The sequence below is a fragment of the Dromaius novaehollandiae genome, chromosome 1 (assembly GCF_036370855.1).
Source record: "Dromaius novaehollandiae isolate bDroNov1 chromosome 1, bDroNov1.hap1, whole genome shotgun sequence".
Classification (NCBI taxonomy): Eukaryota; Metazoa; Chordata; class Aves; order Casuariiformes; family Dromaiidae; genus Dromaius; species Dromaius novaehollandiae.
The window spans coordinates 190,896,257-190,912,569 of record NC_088098.1 but is presented as its reverse complement, the minus strand read 5'-3'; the positions used below and the strand labels follow the sequence as shown (position 1 = coordinate 190,912,569).

Genomic DNA, 16,313 nt, shown 5'->3' with positions numbered 1-16,313 from the left:
GTACCACTGTGTAGAGACATACCATAGGCAAAAGGGTAGCTGCCCTTCTTCTCTGGGGAACAGCATGGCTATCCAAACTACTAGCACATCTGTGTGTGCAGAGCTTGGTTCCCACACTTCTCAGCATCAAAATCTGCCCCTTGTTTTACTGGATTAAAAAACTCACAACCAGAAAAGGAGAACAGGGAAGTTTCACACTGTTCCAGCTTCTCTGAATGCCTTGCACAATTTGTGAATTTGCAAAAGAAATGCATGGGCCTGTGTCTAAGAACAGCTCTCAAAGTTTTTGTTACATCATCTATCTGTATAGCCCATTCTTCTACTTTCTCATTGTTGTGCTAATAAAAAAAAAAAATTACCTGAGGAGAAATTTAGTATGCCTGCATTAAGTATCAGTAAGGAATACATCTTCCACGTCTAATTTCCCTGTACCAAAGTGGAGAATAGTAGTGCCTTCGAAAGCTTATTGGAGGGAGACCATCGCTATAGAAATGTAAGTACCGCTTTCTGGAACCCTCAAGGGTCCCCTCGCCACTTGTGTATGAAAACTATGTGAGTACTTAAGTTAGGAGGACTGCTTCAGCAGATACCTGCTAAGGTCCTGAAGACTTTCTCAACAGAGGTGTAACCTTTGAGGCCTTCTCCAGCCCGGTTATGAAATGCCAGAAGTGGACATGCCTTCTCACCACATAAAATTAGGTAACATTTTGAAAAATTAGGAAAAACTTTGAGATGCTCTGTTGAAATAAATGCTGCTTCACTGTGTCTCATTGTTGATGATTGGGGTTTTTTATGATGTTCTACATAATTTTAATAGAAACTTTCCCAAACTTGCCTGGTCTCAAACTTTCAAAACACAAGTACACCCAGGCTTGTCCCAACTTGGCACTGACCTTTCCTAAACTTTATTCAAAACTTGGTTAACCTGCTGATGAAACTAGATCCAGGTTTTCTGGCCAGTGTAGCACTACTTGACTTCAGAGAAGGCTCAATGGAAGGATACAACCTCATGGGGCTGATGCGTTCCAGCTGCTCAACAATGAATCACCTCCTTTACCTTTTCCATTTTTACTTAGGCTGCAGTACTTCCTTGATTCACAAGCCTGGGTGGAGAAAATTCCAGATGACAAGATGTGCCAAGCCACCCTTCAGCGGCAAGCCTGTGCCCAGCTGCAGGACTTTATGAACACACATGGTGCCCTGTGCCACTTCTGAAAGATTGTGCTGCTCCCCAAATCCACTATGTGTTACTGGAACTCAGCTCCTCCTTCTGCTTTTCTTGCAAAGCCTGTAGACGACAGAGGCACCCAAAACATGACAGAGCTGCTTTTGTTGCTATCTGTTCTTCTCTTAGATACAATGGAATTGTTGAATATCTTCTTGTAGATGTATATGTAGGTGGATAATATGTCAAAAATTGCAGTTATTCTACTAATTATTGTGTTTATTGTCCCTGCTACTGATGGAGAGAGAGCAGGAATTTGTCTCCCTGACCATTACTCAACAATGCAATTATGCTGTGATGGATCGAGTGAAAAAGAGTGGTTTTTATCAGGTCTGTAGGCACAAAGCTTTGGTAACTGCTCCAGCCATTGTCACATTAGAGGCCAAGAAATTTGCACGGGTCAGAAAGAATATTGGCCATTTGTGGGCTTATCGCATACGCCCTGTGTTGTAATGTGCCTGAAAGAAAAGGTATACTAACTCTCATGCTTCAGCATGAGTTCATTTCTAACTTTAATGGTGGAACAAATGACCCCACTTGTACCTGCGTCAGGATTCCCACGTGCACTTCTGAAGCAGCTAAAACTCGAACTGGCTCAACATCATGGACAGGAAACTGGGCAGGATGTGTCCTGTACCTGACCCAGGAGTCCTGTGCAGGCTAGTTAGTGCTAGTAGCTCACTGAGGGCACAGAATACTTCTTAGTTGCACTCTGTAGTCTGATCTTTCAAGTTTTTATCTTTTCTTTTCTTTTCTTTGATTTAATTTAATTCTTAAAAACACAAGAAAAGAAAAGACATTTGTATTACTTTAAAAAATTCAAGCAATCTGTGGCTGCGTGTGCTCCAAAGCACTGCTGTGTCTGCAGGTATGCAGAGAGCTCTCATGGAGATGTAACATTTGTCAACAGGGGTGGGAGGGGGGGTTGATGCCACAGTCATAAAGGCTTCCACAAATGACATACTAAGATGACAATGAAATTCCCAAAACTCAAAACCTTTCTTCTCCTAGGATAGCAGTGTCCATAAAAAAAAAATGTATTGATGACGATGATAACTAGGATGACAAGCGAATGTAGATTTTACTCACAGTCCTGTCCTGCGCATGTCAGATGGTCATACCTGAAGCAGAGATGAGCTGCAGAGGCAAGCTGTGTTGATGGAACAGGTTACCATCCTTAGATGCTCACACCACTGTCTTCCTGTCAGTAGCTACTGAGTCCACAAATGTGCCACCTGGACTGCTTGTGTTATACTGAAGCCAGAATAAGATAGGCCTGTGCCAGCAATATCAGAATTGATAGGTCAAAATTAATCTGGTAATATCTGATGACCCTACTGGATAGGAGACAGACGAGATGCTAGGCAACATCTACCAGAACAGCCAAACCACAAGAGCCTGCAGATTCATTTGCAGGCAGCCCATCAGCCTGTCTGAAACGTGAGCTGCCCAGCCACCTTTGAAGGCTGTGAATATCATCAGCATCCCCTCCACAGCTGCCAGGCATAGCACAGTTGAAGAGTGGGGAAGGCTCATACTATGAAAACCTGTACAACCATTTTATGACATCTGCAATGGAGGATAAGAACCCTCCTGTGGAGGCAAAAGAAAGATACTTAAATTAACATAGGGCAATTCAATTCCCTCAAGGTTGGCTCAGCTTTCAAAAGTTTAAGAAATGTGACTGTAATACACAGACATATATTCTCTTCCTTTGATTACAGAGCTGATTGATAGAAATTTCAGTGATATGGCAAAGAGCATATAAATCAACATCTTGATTCTTATAATATTTTTACACAAGCAAAACTCCATTGAAGCCAGTAAAGCAACTGTTATATATTACTTAAATAAGATAAAGAATGAGCTGTTTCAGTCACATAAAAATTATCCAGTAATTCTATTTATTAGTAGTTCTGGAAGAATATCTCTAAGGTTAGGGGACAAATCCTTCTTTCCACTCCACAGAGCTTGAGTTAAATGGCAGCATCTGACCCTTCTCCTGTGTGGATTAGGCTTATGAGCTAATCAAGAGCTCATAGGTTCTTGTCAGGAGACAAATCACCGAATTACTATTGCACTCACAAATTTGTAAAATAGGGTGAAAATATAATTCAAATTTCATGTTAGGTCCAATATGCCTTTGACATATTGTCTGCCATTTCACCTGAAGATAAGTCTGAGCTGAAACTCCTTGATGCCTCAATTCTGCAACTTTCTGTGCTCAAATGCATTCTCCTGACATGAGAGATACATGTAGCTATAATTGAACTATTTTTACTCTTTTTTGATATAGAGGATTAAAGCATACTATATCTGATTTTAATTCTGGTATCCTGGAACCTCTTGCTTCTTGGGAAACCTTTTAAATCTTGCTGCACAAGGAACTAGAGTAGAACAGTGCCTATCCCCCTCTATTTTTCTGCCCCAAGGCCTCAAGCATATTTATAGGGAGAGGGAAGACAATGGTGGAATTATTTTCTGCTGCCAGTGTAGTTAATGTTTGCAGGTAGCGCAGCTGAAGACCTGCTGGAGACTCGGTCAGCACCATGGAAGCCTGCTTGAGGGCTTTAGAAGCATTCATTTCTCCTTCTGCTGCCACAACCTGCAGAGTAAGAGAAATGGAAATGACACTGTGACGCTCGACAGAGAGGAAAAGACACCTTTAGGATGGGGACAAAATAAATATGCACTTGGATGCCCAAAACAAAAATACAGGACATTGCAGCCGGAGGCGAACACTGCTGTAGGCCTCACCTTAGCTCTTGCCTCTCGTGCAGCCTCTGCTTCAGCTGCCATTGCCCTCTGCATTGCCACAGGTATCCTGACATCTTTGATTTCCACACGAGCCACTTTGATCCCCCACTGATCTGTGGCACTGTCAAGGATAGTCTTAGAGACAAAGAAACAACCCAATAGTAGCAGTGATGGCAGAAAGAAAAACACGCAATTTACCCTGCTTCTTAGATGGAAATGCAGAGTGCAAATCTACACAACAGAAAGGTGGAGCACACCTGGGGCACGAACATCAGCAGTGGTGTGAGTATGGCAGGTACTGCAGCCCGGTTCCCTATGAATCTCTCGTTGGGTGACATTGGTGTCTGAGACTGGGAGAGGGTAACGGAAGTTTTTCCCGTAACTAGGGAATTTATAAGGGCACCCTCCTATGTGGCTTCTCTAATGCCAGTTTAAAGTCCAATCAAGGGTCAGCTCAAGGTAGAGCTTCCTACAAACAGTAGACTTGTCTGTCATCACTCACTTCTGAAGAACTTGCAGCAATCTCTGTGCAAAGACTGCTTACACTGTTTTATTCAATTTGCTGGTAAAGTTCAAAATCTTCATTGCTTTTTGATAGGAAATAACTCTTCTACAGGAATCTGGGGAAATTGCTTGAAGTAGGAAAAAATTGTTGTTAAGCTATGAGATATATAATTGAAAAGACATAAAGAAGACTTTTGCTATCTCTATTAAAGAAAAGAAGAGATCATTTCTAAGAACTTGCCCCCCAGAACAAATCTCCATAGCTGTCAGTAATCTCAAGAGCTAAATTTACCTGGATATTGTGTGCAATCTCTTCACGACCTGCCAAGAGCTGAGACAAGCTCTTCGTACCCAGAACATTTCTCAAGGTTGTCTGTGCCAAGAGGAAAGTAGCTGAGTGGACATCAGTGACGTTAGCAATGGCACTGACAGCACTGTGGATCCTGTAGTACACCACGCCATCAACTTGGGTAGTAACGGCATCTTTTGTGAGAATCTGCATTGGAGAATTGTACAGAAATAGAAAAGGATCCAACAACTCTTGCCACAGTAGGGGGATAATTTGTTTTTTTTAGTGAGGAAAAGGCTTCAATAATTCAAAGATACTAAGAATTTCTTTTGGTTTCTTTCTTTGTCATTCACCTGAGAAATAATTTCAGGGAAGTTATCCTGCATTGCAGACAGTGTAAACCAGTGCAAAATGCTGTACATAATCTTTAAACAACTGTTTCAGTAATAAGTCAATCCCATAACCTGCATGTTTTTTTTTTTTTTTTTTTTTTTGGCGATAATAAATGGTGGTTATCCTACTCCTTTTTTGTAGAAAGGGCTATTGCTGTTTTTATACATTGCATGTAGTTCAGAAGATCTGTGCTACTTTCTCTAAACAACATATTTGTAAGAAACATTAGCATATTAAAAAAAAAGTGAAAAGGGAAGTGAAATGAAACTGTGAGAAAGAAACCCTGAAAAATACATAAATAAATAAACTGCATCATCTTTTGCCAGTGCAAGGACAGGCAAGTTCCCTGTGGCTCTGCAGGCAATTGGCCTCGCTGGAGCACTGATAATGCTCTTCTGCAGCGTCTTTTGCCTGCAATTAGGTGCTTCGCAGAAACCCTGCAAATGGCTGCTAAGCCTAAGTGCCCAAGTACTTAAACCATCTTCCTCTCTGCCTCCCATTTTGAGGGTGCCACTTTTCATTCTGCCACATGCACCCCTACAAATCACATGGTCAGCTTCTCTAAGAAAAAGGCTGTTTGTGATTATGAAAAGACAACGGCACAAGAAACTGCTCTTGGAGAACACAATAGAGAGCCCAGGGGCCAAGGAGTCTTGGGTCCAACGCTTTACCACTCCGCTCTTCTCTTTGCATAAGGAGGGGGACAGCAATGCCAATTCCCTGAGCAGAAAACTTTGCACCATGCTGGGGTTGGAGTCTCATGCTCAGCAACTGATTCTTCAGATTAAATTCTTTGGTCGATGTTTTTCAACAAAATGCTTAGAGATAAGCCTCTACATTCTTATTTGGATAAGAGCTTTGTAGACGATTGTCTGCAAATTACTTTAAGGTGATTTGTTAGACATATGTAATTTGCTTTTAAGACACATATAGAGTGTTTGTACCTACAAGCAGTGATTACAACTTCAGTGAAGGCTTTTCTGAATGGTGAGTCGCTAGATCCAATTTTATTAGGGCGTTCATTTCTGAATATCTTACACTAGTTTATTACTTCATATCCATGTGTGGAATAATAATACAATTAGGAATTTTTGCAGTTCTACTCTGACCTTCTTTATGTTTTATCTCACAGTTCTGAATGTCAGCATGAGGAGGTTGACATCATTGCTTGGCCTGCAATGATTTTTTGAAGTCAGAAGATACAGCAAATAAGCTAAATTCAATATGGGTGCACAGCTGCAACAGTATAAAACACCTGCACAATTCTTGGTCATTACAGAAATCAGTTCTATGTTTTGTTCATCTTAAACAGCTGCTAGAGAATAGTTACCTCTTGTGGAGGAATTTTACAGGTAACAGTTCTGAGATCAACCTTGATAAAAATATCTGTACAAGGAAGTATCAGGATCAAACCTGAAAAATAAGAATAAATAAGATAAAATGCTTGCTTCTGAAACCTAATTCAAAAGCCAGGTATGTACAGACCAAACATACAGAAATATCCACAGGGTATAGGAATGGGCCAGGGAGCCATGCTCTCCTTTATTATTGCAGCTGTCCCCTCTGTTGTAGGAGGTAAAAACAGTGATATTCTGAATTTTCAAGTAACAGAGGGAAATGCAGATTTCTGCAAATAATGTGAATTTACTTCAGCTTAATGGCCTAGAGCTCCAGCCTGGGAATGTACAGATTGAGGTTCAGTTCTCAAATTTGCTCTATGACTTTCAGCAAAAATTACTGAAGTGCCTTCATTCAGTTTCCCTTCTTCAGACCGTAAGCCATTTACAGCATAATGTGTGTGTCCGCAGGAAAGACATCTCTCTGGTCCAGATTCATCCACCACCTGTAGGCCCTCACATCAGGAACATTGTCCTAGGTCTGAACTGTCCTGTGAAGGAGTCCCCACTCTCTGCATTCACTGGAGAGGGAGACTTGACATGACCATGTTTCTAATCTAGACACCTTGCTTAAGTGCCCAGAGCCAGGCAGAACAGCTCTGCACTGCCCTGCCTCCTCTTTGCCCATGAGGAAGGAATATTCATGAGGAAGGCGAGTGTTGCTTTTTCTTCTCACTTGAACTTCCAGTTTGCACAGTTTCACAGAGCAGAGGTGGTAACTGCACCCATGTAAATAACCTCATGTTATTGGTTTTGTTTTGTAGTTGTGGTTTGTAACCTGATCCTAGGCAGCTGCTGCAAGTTCTGGATAGATGCAGAGTGTAGGAACGTCCCTGCCCTTGAAACATTTACTATTTTCAGGGCAGAAGACAGCTGAAGAGTAGGCAACAACAAACGGTGTTGTAATTCAGGTACAGAGAGAGCAGCCATGGTCACTCAGGAAAGTCTGTGGCAGAGTTAAAGACTGCATTTAACCCTTCTAGGTCCCATTTCAGCAAAGCCATATCTGCTGTCAAGGTTTTCCAAGGTTTTTTCTGTGTTGTGTGGTGACAAGCGGATGACATCATGATCTAACTAGGAAAACAAACAGCACAACCACAGGCTTGTAGGTAACAGAATTACAGCAGCAAGGACTTTTTTATCCACCCGTGCTATGAAGGCTTTCATGGACCTTTGCAATTCTCTGTGTGGTTACAATGCATCTCAATAAAATAAGTACATCTCAACAGAATAAAAACTAGTGTATCTTAATAGAATAAAACTGCTTGCATTCACCTGGTCCCTTTGCTTTCTTAGACAGTATGCGTCCCAGCCGAAATACAACAGCACGCTCATATTCTTTGATGACCTGAGAAAATATTTTTAAATTAGAATTTAATAACTGATTCTATTCTTGCTCTCTGGCCTGAGTTTTTTTTAAATCTTTGACAGACATTTTAAATGCGAAAATAAATACAACTGATAAAGGAATCAAAAAATCTGGAAGTCTAAACATTTTATGTCTTCTCCTCACATCATCCTTTGCTGGGAAAAGTCAAGCCCTGGCCCCGCAAATCGCTTACAAGCCAGACCCAATACCCAGGAATTGCCATGGAGCTGATGGCGCTACCCATGGCTTTGCTTCAAAGGCAGTACTAAACTCAGAGGAGCTGTAGGCAGAGTAAAATATCTCTCACATCAGATAACCTACCGAATTACTTCAGTTAGTGTATGAGGACTCTACGTGGCCTGGCATTCGCCCTAGAAGCTCAGCTCTGAAAAATTGCTTTAAATTAATCATATTAAGCCCATGTGTTGAAAGGACTGTAGCCTTAAATTGAATAGTCCCTGAAGGCAGGGACTTGCTCCTGTTTTCATCAGTACCCATGTTTTTTTATCACTATTGCTGGCAGCATCAAATCAGTGTTCTCCAGAAAAGTTTGTAGATTTAGTCAACCAGTGTTGTTGTAAAGCAGGGAAGTCTGACTGATAATGGAAGCTGAGATGAGAAGAAATTAAACTAAGTTGTGGTGATGCAGAAAGTCTGTGGTAGAGCTTGGAGCTCTTTGTCTCAAACACACAACTTTGCTGTAAGATCTTTTGATTTCCAGAAAACAAATGTGAAGTACCTCCTTTTAACAAAATAAATAAATCAATATTTACATGTAAGTAACAATGATGATTACAGAGCATTCTTTACATGCTCCAAATCCCTATAGCTTACCTTGACACAGGTCCAGATGGAAACAGGAAAGGTAATAAGCACCAACAGGAAAGAAAGGGAAACCAGGATCCAGCCACAGATACCAATTCCTTCCCGCCTGTCAGCTACAGAAGAATAAGTAAGAAAAACAATGAACACAAATTTTGAGAAGAGTTATCTGAGGGACATAGATCTAGCCGCTGCAATGATGAGAGACTGCAAAGTCCAAAGGCTCACTTCCGCCTTCCTACACGCACTAAAAACCATAAAGCACTGAAACAAACATCCAGACATCCCTTCTGCACAAAAGGTTAAAAGGTTCAAAAAGTACATTTTGCAACAGGAAAGGAAGAGGAAAAGTGAAAGGCATTGCCGAGACTGGAGGATTTGAAGGAGAAATAAATCAAGTGAAATATCCATGGACTTGAGTCATTGTCAGTATACCAGGACTGGGTCAAAAGATTTAGTACAGTGCGAAGCAGGAAATACAGAAAATGAGAGGAACTCCTGCTGTCTTTAGACGGAAGTTTTGAGGAAGACTGACGGGCCAGTTGAGCCACTGGAAGACAAACTTCCAAGTCAGTGTTTATCAAAATGCACACTCATGCCTCAGTTAGTCCTTTCACTGTGTTCAAACTCTTCTCATCCCAAAATATTAATCATTTTATTTAATGTCTGTAGTGAAAGCAGTGCTGAGTTCTTCAAGTACTAAAAGTTGAGGAGGGTCTTTCGTAGGGGAAAGGGGATCAAGGAGCTGCCATTCAAAATGAGAAGAGCAGCTGGAGCTGCTGAAGCCCTCGTGGAAGAGGTCTGGAAAAGGGTGAGGAGCGAAACAGGACAGTCCTGCCACAAGGACAGAGTGCTCAAAGGCAAAAAAAGAATGTCTTGGATCAGGAGAGCAGCTATGAGAACAGCAAAGGAAGCAAGGAAGCTGGCAGCCTAGCCACAAGGGCAGGCCAGCTGCAAAGTTTGAGCCAGAGGAGGGTTTTGGTAGGCTTGACCTTCAGCAGAACGGAAGCTGAATGCAGATGCTCACACTTTGTGCCTTCCCCCTGTGCCTCAGTAAAGGCAGGAGAAAAAGATGAAGGCTCAGAGGCCTCCTTGGAAAACGGGCAGTGTTCAGTAACCCCTATGCTAGCCTTGTGCTGGTGCGCTGGGCATAGCACATAGGGGGAAGCCTGCCATTATTTTCATGGGAGCTCCCATACAAGACTGTTTCCCTTCTTACTTCTGCTTTTCTTGCAAACAAAGCAAAACCGAAAACAACCCCCATGTTGATGCAAAAATTCTCAATGGTTTTGGATATGTTACTTCAGAAAAATAGGAATTTCTGACATTATAGAAAATTCATATATTGATAGAAATTAATAAATAAAAAGGACAAAGCACTTCATTTTATAGTTTTTGAGAAACACTTGTCACCCTGTAAAACAGCATGAGGATATCTGGTCTGTAAGGCATAGGCTAAGGGGAGAGTCCCCTGGAGCGTACTAGACGAGCTAGACTGACTGGTTTGTCAGAGTATGCTGGTAATACTAGAAGGTGAGACACAAAATACCCCTTCTCCAGCTCTTTCCTCTCAGTTAACTTTGTGCATAGCTGCACTGTGAGCTCTGGATCAAGGATGCTATAGCAGAGTCCTTTGCTCCTTGCAGTTTTTCTCTTCATACCTCTGAGGTTCCCACTGCACATTTAATCACTCACATGTAAATAGGCTTCTGTCCAACAGGGCCGAGTTTTAGGCCTTTCTAGGAATGTTTTCCATGAGAGCTGGATGCGTAATTGCTGCACGAGAAGTCTGGCTTTCATTCTGACTCTTTCCAACAAACAATAATTTGAAGTGCATGTTTCTCTAATGAGGTACCATCAACCCTTCTGCAATCGCTTACAGGAATGATTTGAGCAGTTCACTTGAGTAAATTACCACACAAACCTTAAAGCCATGTATTTGAAGACAAGACTTAAGATTCAGTGTGCAAACATAACACTTTCACAGCTGTTTTTTTGCCACCCTGATCTTCACTAGAGGTGTGTTAGGCTGCAACAGGTACCTGAATTACAGCAGGTACCTGAATTACAGCAGGTACAAGTGGTTGAGTGTCTCATAGTCAGTAGAAAGAGATTCAAAGTCAGTCAGAGAAAGAAATTCATGGAATGGGCATCATTCATAATTGTTAATCCAAAGCTTGCAGAAATAGTAATCACACAGGGGTGTTTTGTTCATCAGAACACCATGTTCTGTGCTCTCTGTTTCACCTAAACAATTAGCATACAGAAAAATGCTTGAAGGTCTTTTCCTGCAGTGCCAGACTTGTCATGAAGAAACCACCCAGAAATTACCCACTATAGTTCCGGATTTTAGCATCATGTACCAGCATCCACATGAGAGTACTGTGAAGATCCCTGATAGGAATGACACTACTCTGGGAAAGAAATACACATCCAAAACTTGACAAAGAACAACTGAATCACTCTCCATAAGAACTATCCTAGAGATCCTGATGTCAGCACTGAAAACTTTGATTCCAGTGAGAAAAGCAGGATATGAAAATACACCTTCTAAATAGTGAAGTCAGGCCTAGGCCTCCAAAGAGGCCTATTCTCTGATTAGCCCCAAAGTTTTGTACCTTTTACCACAAAATAAATGGAAGAGTCTAGAAAAACACAACAGTAAAGAATAAGGATCAGTCACAACCCAACATATCAGTGACCTGCTTTGCCAGACCTGCATATGAATTATGATAGTCACAACCACCAAAAACCTCACTTGGGTCTACAGCCCATAGCAAACCAAGAGCTGCAATATACTACTAAATGTGACAGCTTATCAGTAAGCAATTGCAGAAAAGCTCCAGAACACTTGTGAGATTCACTTTGGTATTTCTTGATACACTCAATCAAAATAAAATGATAATGTGGGTGCCCAACTCGAAAAGCCAATGAAAAGTTTGTGTCCAAGTTGCCCTATGAAGATTATAAAGAACTGTGTGTGGAAATGTCCCTTTTCTCCCACAGTAACAGAGATGCAATAGCCTCAGCCTTTTGTAACTACTATCTACCTTCTGCTTTCAACAAGCACCCAGATCAATCCTGCAGAGACTTGTGCTTGTCCTGCTCCATTCTTATGGCCAGACACAATGGTGACAACAGCAAATGAACACCATGTCTTAGTCACACAAGTCCAAACAGATGAAGTGTCTTTTTTCAGGGACTGAAAAATTCCTCTACCATTCTTCAGTCACTCATGCTTTTCCCTTTCCACCCATCCCTATGTATCCATGGCTCAATGGCTGAACTAGCCACTCCAGTCCCTGGAGGTCATTTTGCCAGAAGGTAAATGCTGAAGCATGCTGTCAGGGCAGGAGGAGATAATTTGTTGCATCACTGACAGTGCAGGTTTTAGATTTTCATGTTCAACCTATAAAAGAGACCTATGATGAAGCCCTGGGTTCATATACACTTTTTTTTTTGGTTGGCTTTGTTCCTTTATAATCATCAGGAAAAACAAACAAAACAGGAAAAAAAAAAAAAAGCGGCCACCAAAACTTACCAATTAAATGTTCTGTGCTGCTTTTCTTGGGTGTCTCTCTCTTGGGATCCATCTTATTCTGGGAAGGTCTGCTCCCCTCACAGACGAGACAGCAGCATACCTTCAAACAGTATGGCGCTCATGCACAGGGCTGAAGAGAGTGGCATGGTGACAGAAGAAATCCCTGCTTGCACAACAGCTCTCTGGGAGTTAGTCACCCTGGTGAGGAGGGGATGTTTACAAAAACAAAGTCTCGCAGATCGCCGTCGTCTCTGATGTAACTCCACGGTCTTCTGTGGCCTCCAGCTGGGGATGAACTTGGCCCAGTTGGTTTTACCTCCAACAATATCCAAGCTAGAAATTATTTCTATGCATCTTGGTAGCATCTGTCACCAGAGAGAAATTTTTAAAAAAGGGAGAAAGAAAATAAAACCAAAGGGAAAAGATTGAGTACTGTTCCTCTGCTGTATACTTCCTGATATTATGGGGTTTAGTTGTAGTTCAGATCCCAAGCACTTAAAACATAAATAATCCTCCAGGGTGAAGTCTGCATGCTGCACAGGATAACTCACAAAACACTTTTTAATATTTTACATTGCAATAGGACTTGAAGACCCACCAGGCTGAGCACTGTCATGCTAGATAATCTAAAAACACTGGAAGCATTTCAGCTCCAAAGTCCTCAAATTTTCCCAGAAATAAGAACATTCTTCAGCTTTCAAAGGTCTTTTCTTTCAACACTTACATCAAATCCACTAAAATTAAAGCACTAACATTTCAGACTAAATCATTTACGAAAGTCACAGCAGGTGAGAGCAGCCTTCTCAAAAGACACAGAACTATTGTATGTTATTTGAGGAAAAAATGAGAGGTGGTTTTTCATATGTAATTTACAACTTTGACATATAGTGGCCTGAACAATATGGTTATGTTTTCTGTGGGCATTCACCACCTAGAGTGTCCTGGAAGATCTAGATCCAGCTTCATTTCATGCAAGTCTCCATCCACTTCAGTAATCATATTGGTCCCAGATGACTAAATCAAAGCTGACTGCTCCCCAGAGGATCCTCTCATCAGCTTTACAAAGAAAGGCAACCAAACCATTGAGCGGATGCTTTAAATCACAATGAAAGCCACAAGCAGCTTGCAAAACTGGAGTTCATGTGCTGATCTCAGTATCTTCCCTAACATGTCACAATATCCATTTAAATTTATCTGTTGCATTTTCCTAATTATTTGGCCTCTCATGCTTAGCTGTAAGATCAAACTCTCTCCTGACATATGCTTACTAACAGGGCAATCTGGGTGAACAGCTAGAAGAAAAATGTGCTTTTGAGTATTTCCAGAAGTGAAAACATAACTCGTAAAACTACCCCAACTTTTTATTTTGTTTTTAGAGCAACTGTTTTTTTTGAACATCATTTCATTTATTACAAGCCATTTGAATGCTACAGTCTACACAGTTGCTTACACTATCAGATAGATGAGCAAAACATATTGAAAATCCAACAGAAATAATTGCTCCCCTGCTGTTTATTGAGAATTCTCCAAGGTGCTTGTAAATACACCCCTTTAAAGAGCAAATGGTGCAAATGGTGTTTTTTTAATCCTCAGAAACAAAGTCATACAAGTGCTAATTTCAGCTGCATTTTTATTTCCTCTTTATCCTAAAACTTTGAAGTCAAAGGCAGCGCAATGTCAATCCATTCTCCCAGGGATATGCTGGAGCACATGGATAACAGTCACTAGCTCTCACATCTTCAAGTGCTAGAAAACACTCTGAGAAGAAAATACATGAGGACTCAGGGCCAAAGCACAGTCTACAGGCTGCAAGTTCACAGCCTGGTTCAGCTCTGTGGCACAGAGTAGTACCACAAAGAAAACCAGAATCCAAAGCCACTTTAGCAGGACTTACTGGCTTGGGTGCAACACTAGAAGAATGTGGTTCTGCAGCCACTTGCCTGTGGTATCGCATGGACCTGTGCACTGTGCCGATATGGCTGAAGCCTATAACTAAAAAAAAAAGAAAGACTCAAGTCAGGCATGATGATCAGGTGCAACCTGTAAGCAGCAAACAGGCAGACATTGAACTTTCTCTGCGCCAATCACACCAGATTTGCAAAATGTGACAATCTTCACAATCTCCCTCAGATTCCATTTGCTACCAGTTATCCCATCGCTCAGCTGCAGAGACCTAATCCTATAGATCAAGCATCCAGGTCATGATTCCTTGTTAAAATCACTGAGAATTGCAGTTCACACATATGGGTATTTCTTAGAAGTGCCAGTCCCAAAGATTTCAAGGAAGTCATCAGCCAGTCCTCACATGAGATTTGCACATAACATTAGGCTTCAGGCAGTCTTTTTCTGACCTGTTGGGGGCCATGTCACTCTTTCTCTCACCTGCATTCGATATGGTGACTTTGGCTGCCCCAAGATTTCTCAGTCTGCTCTTTTCCTGGCTCTGTACTCTACCCCCAGAATACACACTAACGTATTTGCTCTGGGCTTCTCATCCCTCTCCTCCAGATTGAAATTTAGAAGGTCCAATACAGAGAAAATTAACATTTCCATCCCGTTACTTGCAGGAACATCCCCTACAGTTCTCTATTTTGCTCCTCCTCTCGTTTGAAAATGGCATCAGCTTTCAGTAGCAGAAGATGGGAGAGACAAGAGGAGGGACTCCTCACAGGCTACACTTCCCTAGAACATGGGTAAATCGGAGAGATAGTCAACCAAAAGGCTTTTTCCCATCTCAGTCCAGAAAAGGAGACCATTTGCAAGAAAATAAGAATACTCAAACCACATTAAGTGGTTTACTTCAAGCTGTAATACAGAACACAAACTTAAACGGGGGGGGGGGGTGGAGGAGAAGAGGTTGTTAAAATGATTTTACATCAGGAGCAATTTTTAAGGAATTGAAATGCACCTTAATCCCAATAACTGGAAAGTTTATTCGATTTACAAAAACCTGTTCAATATGATTCAGTAAGAACCAGAACGACTATTTTAGAGAAGAATTGTTGAAAGTTACAATGCTTCTTGCTCAATTTGTTCACTTGTTCACTTGTCGGAGACTGATGACAGTCTTACCTGAAACTACATCAGCTGTGCATGCAATACTCTTCTTGATAAAGGACATTTCCCAGAAGGTAGGTACCACTTATGAAGTATATTGTTTGAGGAGAATAGCATTTAATACAATGGACATTCACTACTCCTCACCTGACTTCATTTTGGAGAAACAGGGCTTCACAGTCTCTTAGAGATCATTTGTCCAAAGTTCATACAAAAAAAAATATCCACCCAACCAAACAACCCCCCTCACACACACACACAACCTGTGACCATTCAATGTATGTCTTAAGAATAAGACACAAACTGTTTACATCTTGATAAAATGCCGCAATAAAATAAGCCAATGTCCAGTACTTGTCTTTGACCATGGTAACTCTAGAGTAATTTGAGTTAGCTTAACCTTTTTTGATTACTTGACAGGGTAATCAGGGCTCAATTTAGAGACCAAATTCAGCACTTCAGTAAGTTTACAAAATGCTTACTGATTTTGAACTACACATATATTTAAGTCTATGAGGCAAAAGCCAATTTCCTTTCGACAAGAATATTTTCAGTTGCCCCCCTCTCCAAATGGTCTACAAACCTACAAAAAAAGACCATTAAAAGAAAGAGTAGAAAAGTATGATGAAAGATGGTACAGATTTTGTCCACAGATTTCTTAATGTGAAGATACAAAGCACCGATTTTAAAAGTAGTTCAAGTGGAGAATCATTAGAATTTAACAGCTTCCACAAAATAAAAAATTGCAAAAGTGCATTACCTTTTTTACCTTTATAATTAAGTTTCATTATTAAAATACATGACTACCCAATGGGTTACAAAATAAATAGGGCACTGTTTAAATTTTCTAAACATTTCTATCATAAACACTTCAACATTTCTATTTATCACTCCTTAGAAAATCTATTTTATAATTCAGTATATAATTCTGCATGATAAACAACATAAACAAGATCAAA

General features: G+C 40.9%; 2 protein-coding genes across 4 annotated transcripts in view; one reads left to right on the top strand and one right to left on the bottom strand.

Moving 5' to 3' along the window:
- Nucleotides 1-1,978, top strand: part of LOC112988150 (complement C4-like) — a 62,609-nt gene extending 60,631 nt beyond the window's left edge. For all 3 annotated transcript variants that reach the window (XM_026108409.2, XM_026108408.2, XM_026108406.2), the window contains one exon: nt 1,077-1,978. In XM_026108409.2, the coding sequence (XP_025964194.2) occupies nt 1,077-1,215 (139 nt within the window). In that variant the 3' untranslated portion in view covers nt 1,216-1,978. The remainder of the gene's footprint in view (nt 1-1,076) is intronic.
- Nucleotides 1,979-2,684: 706 nt separating this feature from the next.
- On the bottom strand, nt 2,685-15,109 carry STOML3 (stomatin like 3). Its single transcript, XM_026108410.2, has 8 exons — nt 14,192-15,109; nt 12,298-12,662; nt 8,769-8,872; nt 7,841-7,913; nt 6,499-6,581; nt 4,779-4,982; nt 3,983-4,117; nt 2,685-3,830 (listed from the first exon to the last, which is right to left on the bottom strand). Exons 2-8 carry the CDS (start codon nt 12,347-12,349, stop codon nt 3,630-3,632), a joined length of 852 nt encoding a protein of 283 aa, XP_025964195.2. The 5' UTR covers nt 12,350-12,662; nt 14,192-15,109; the 3' UTR covers nt 2,685-3,629.
- Nucleotides 15,110-16,313: the final 1,204 nt, after the last annotated feature.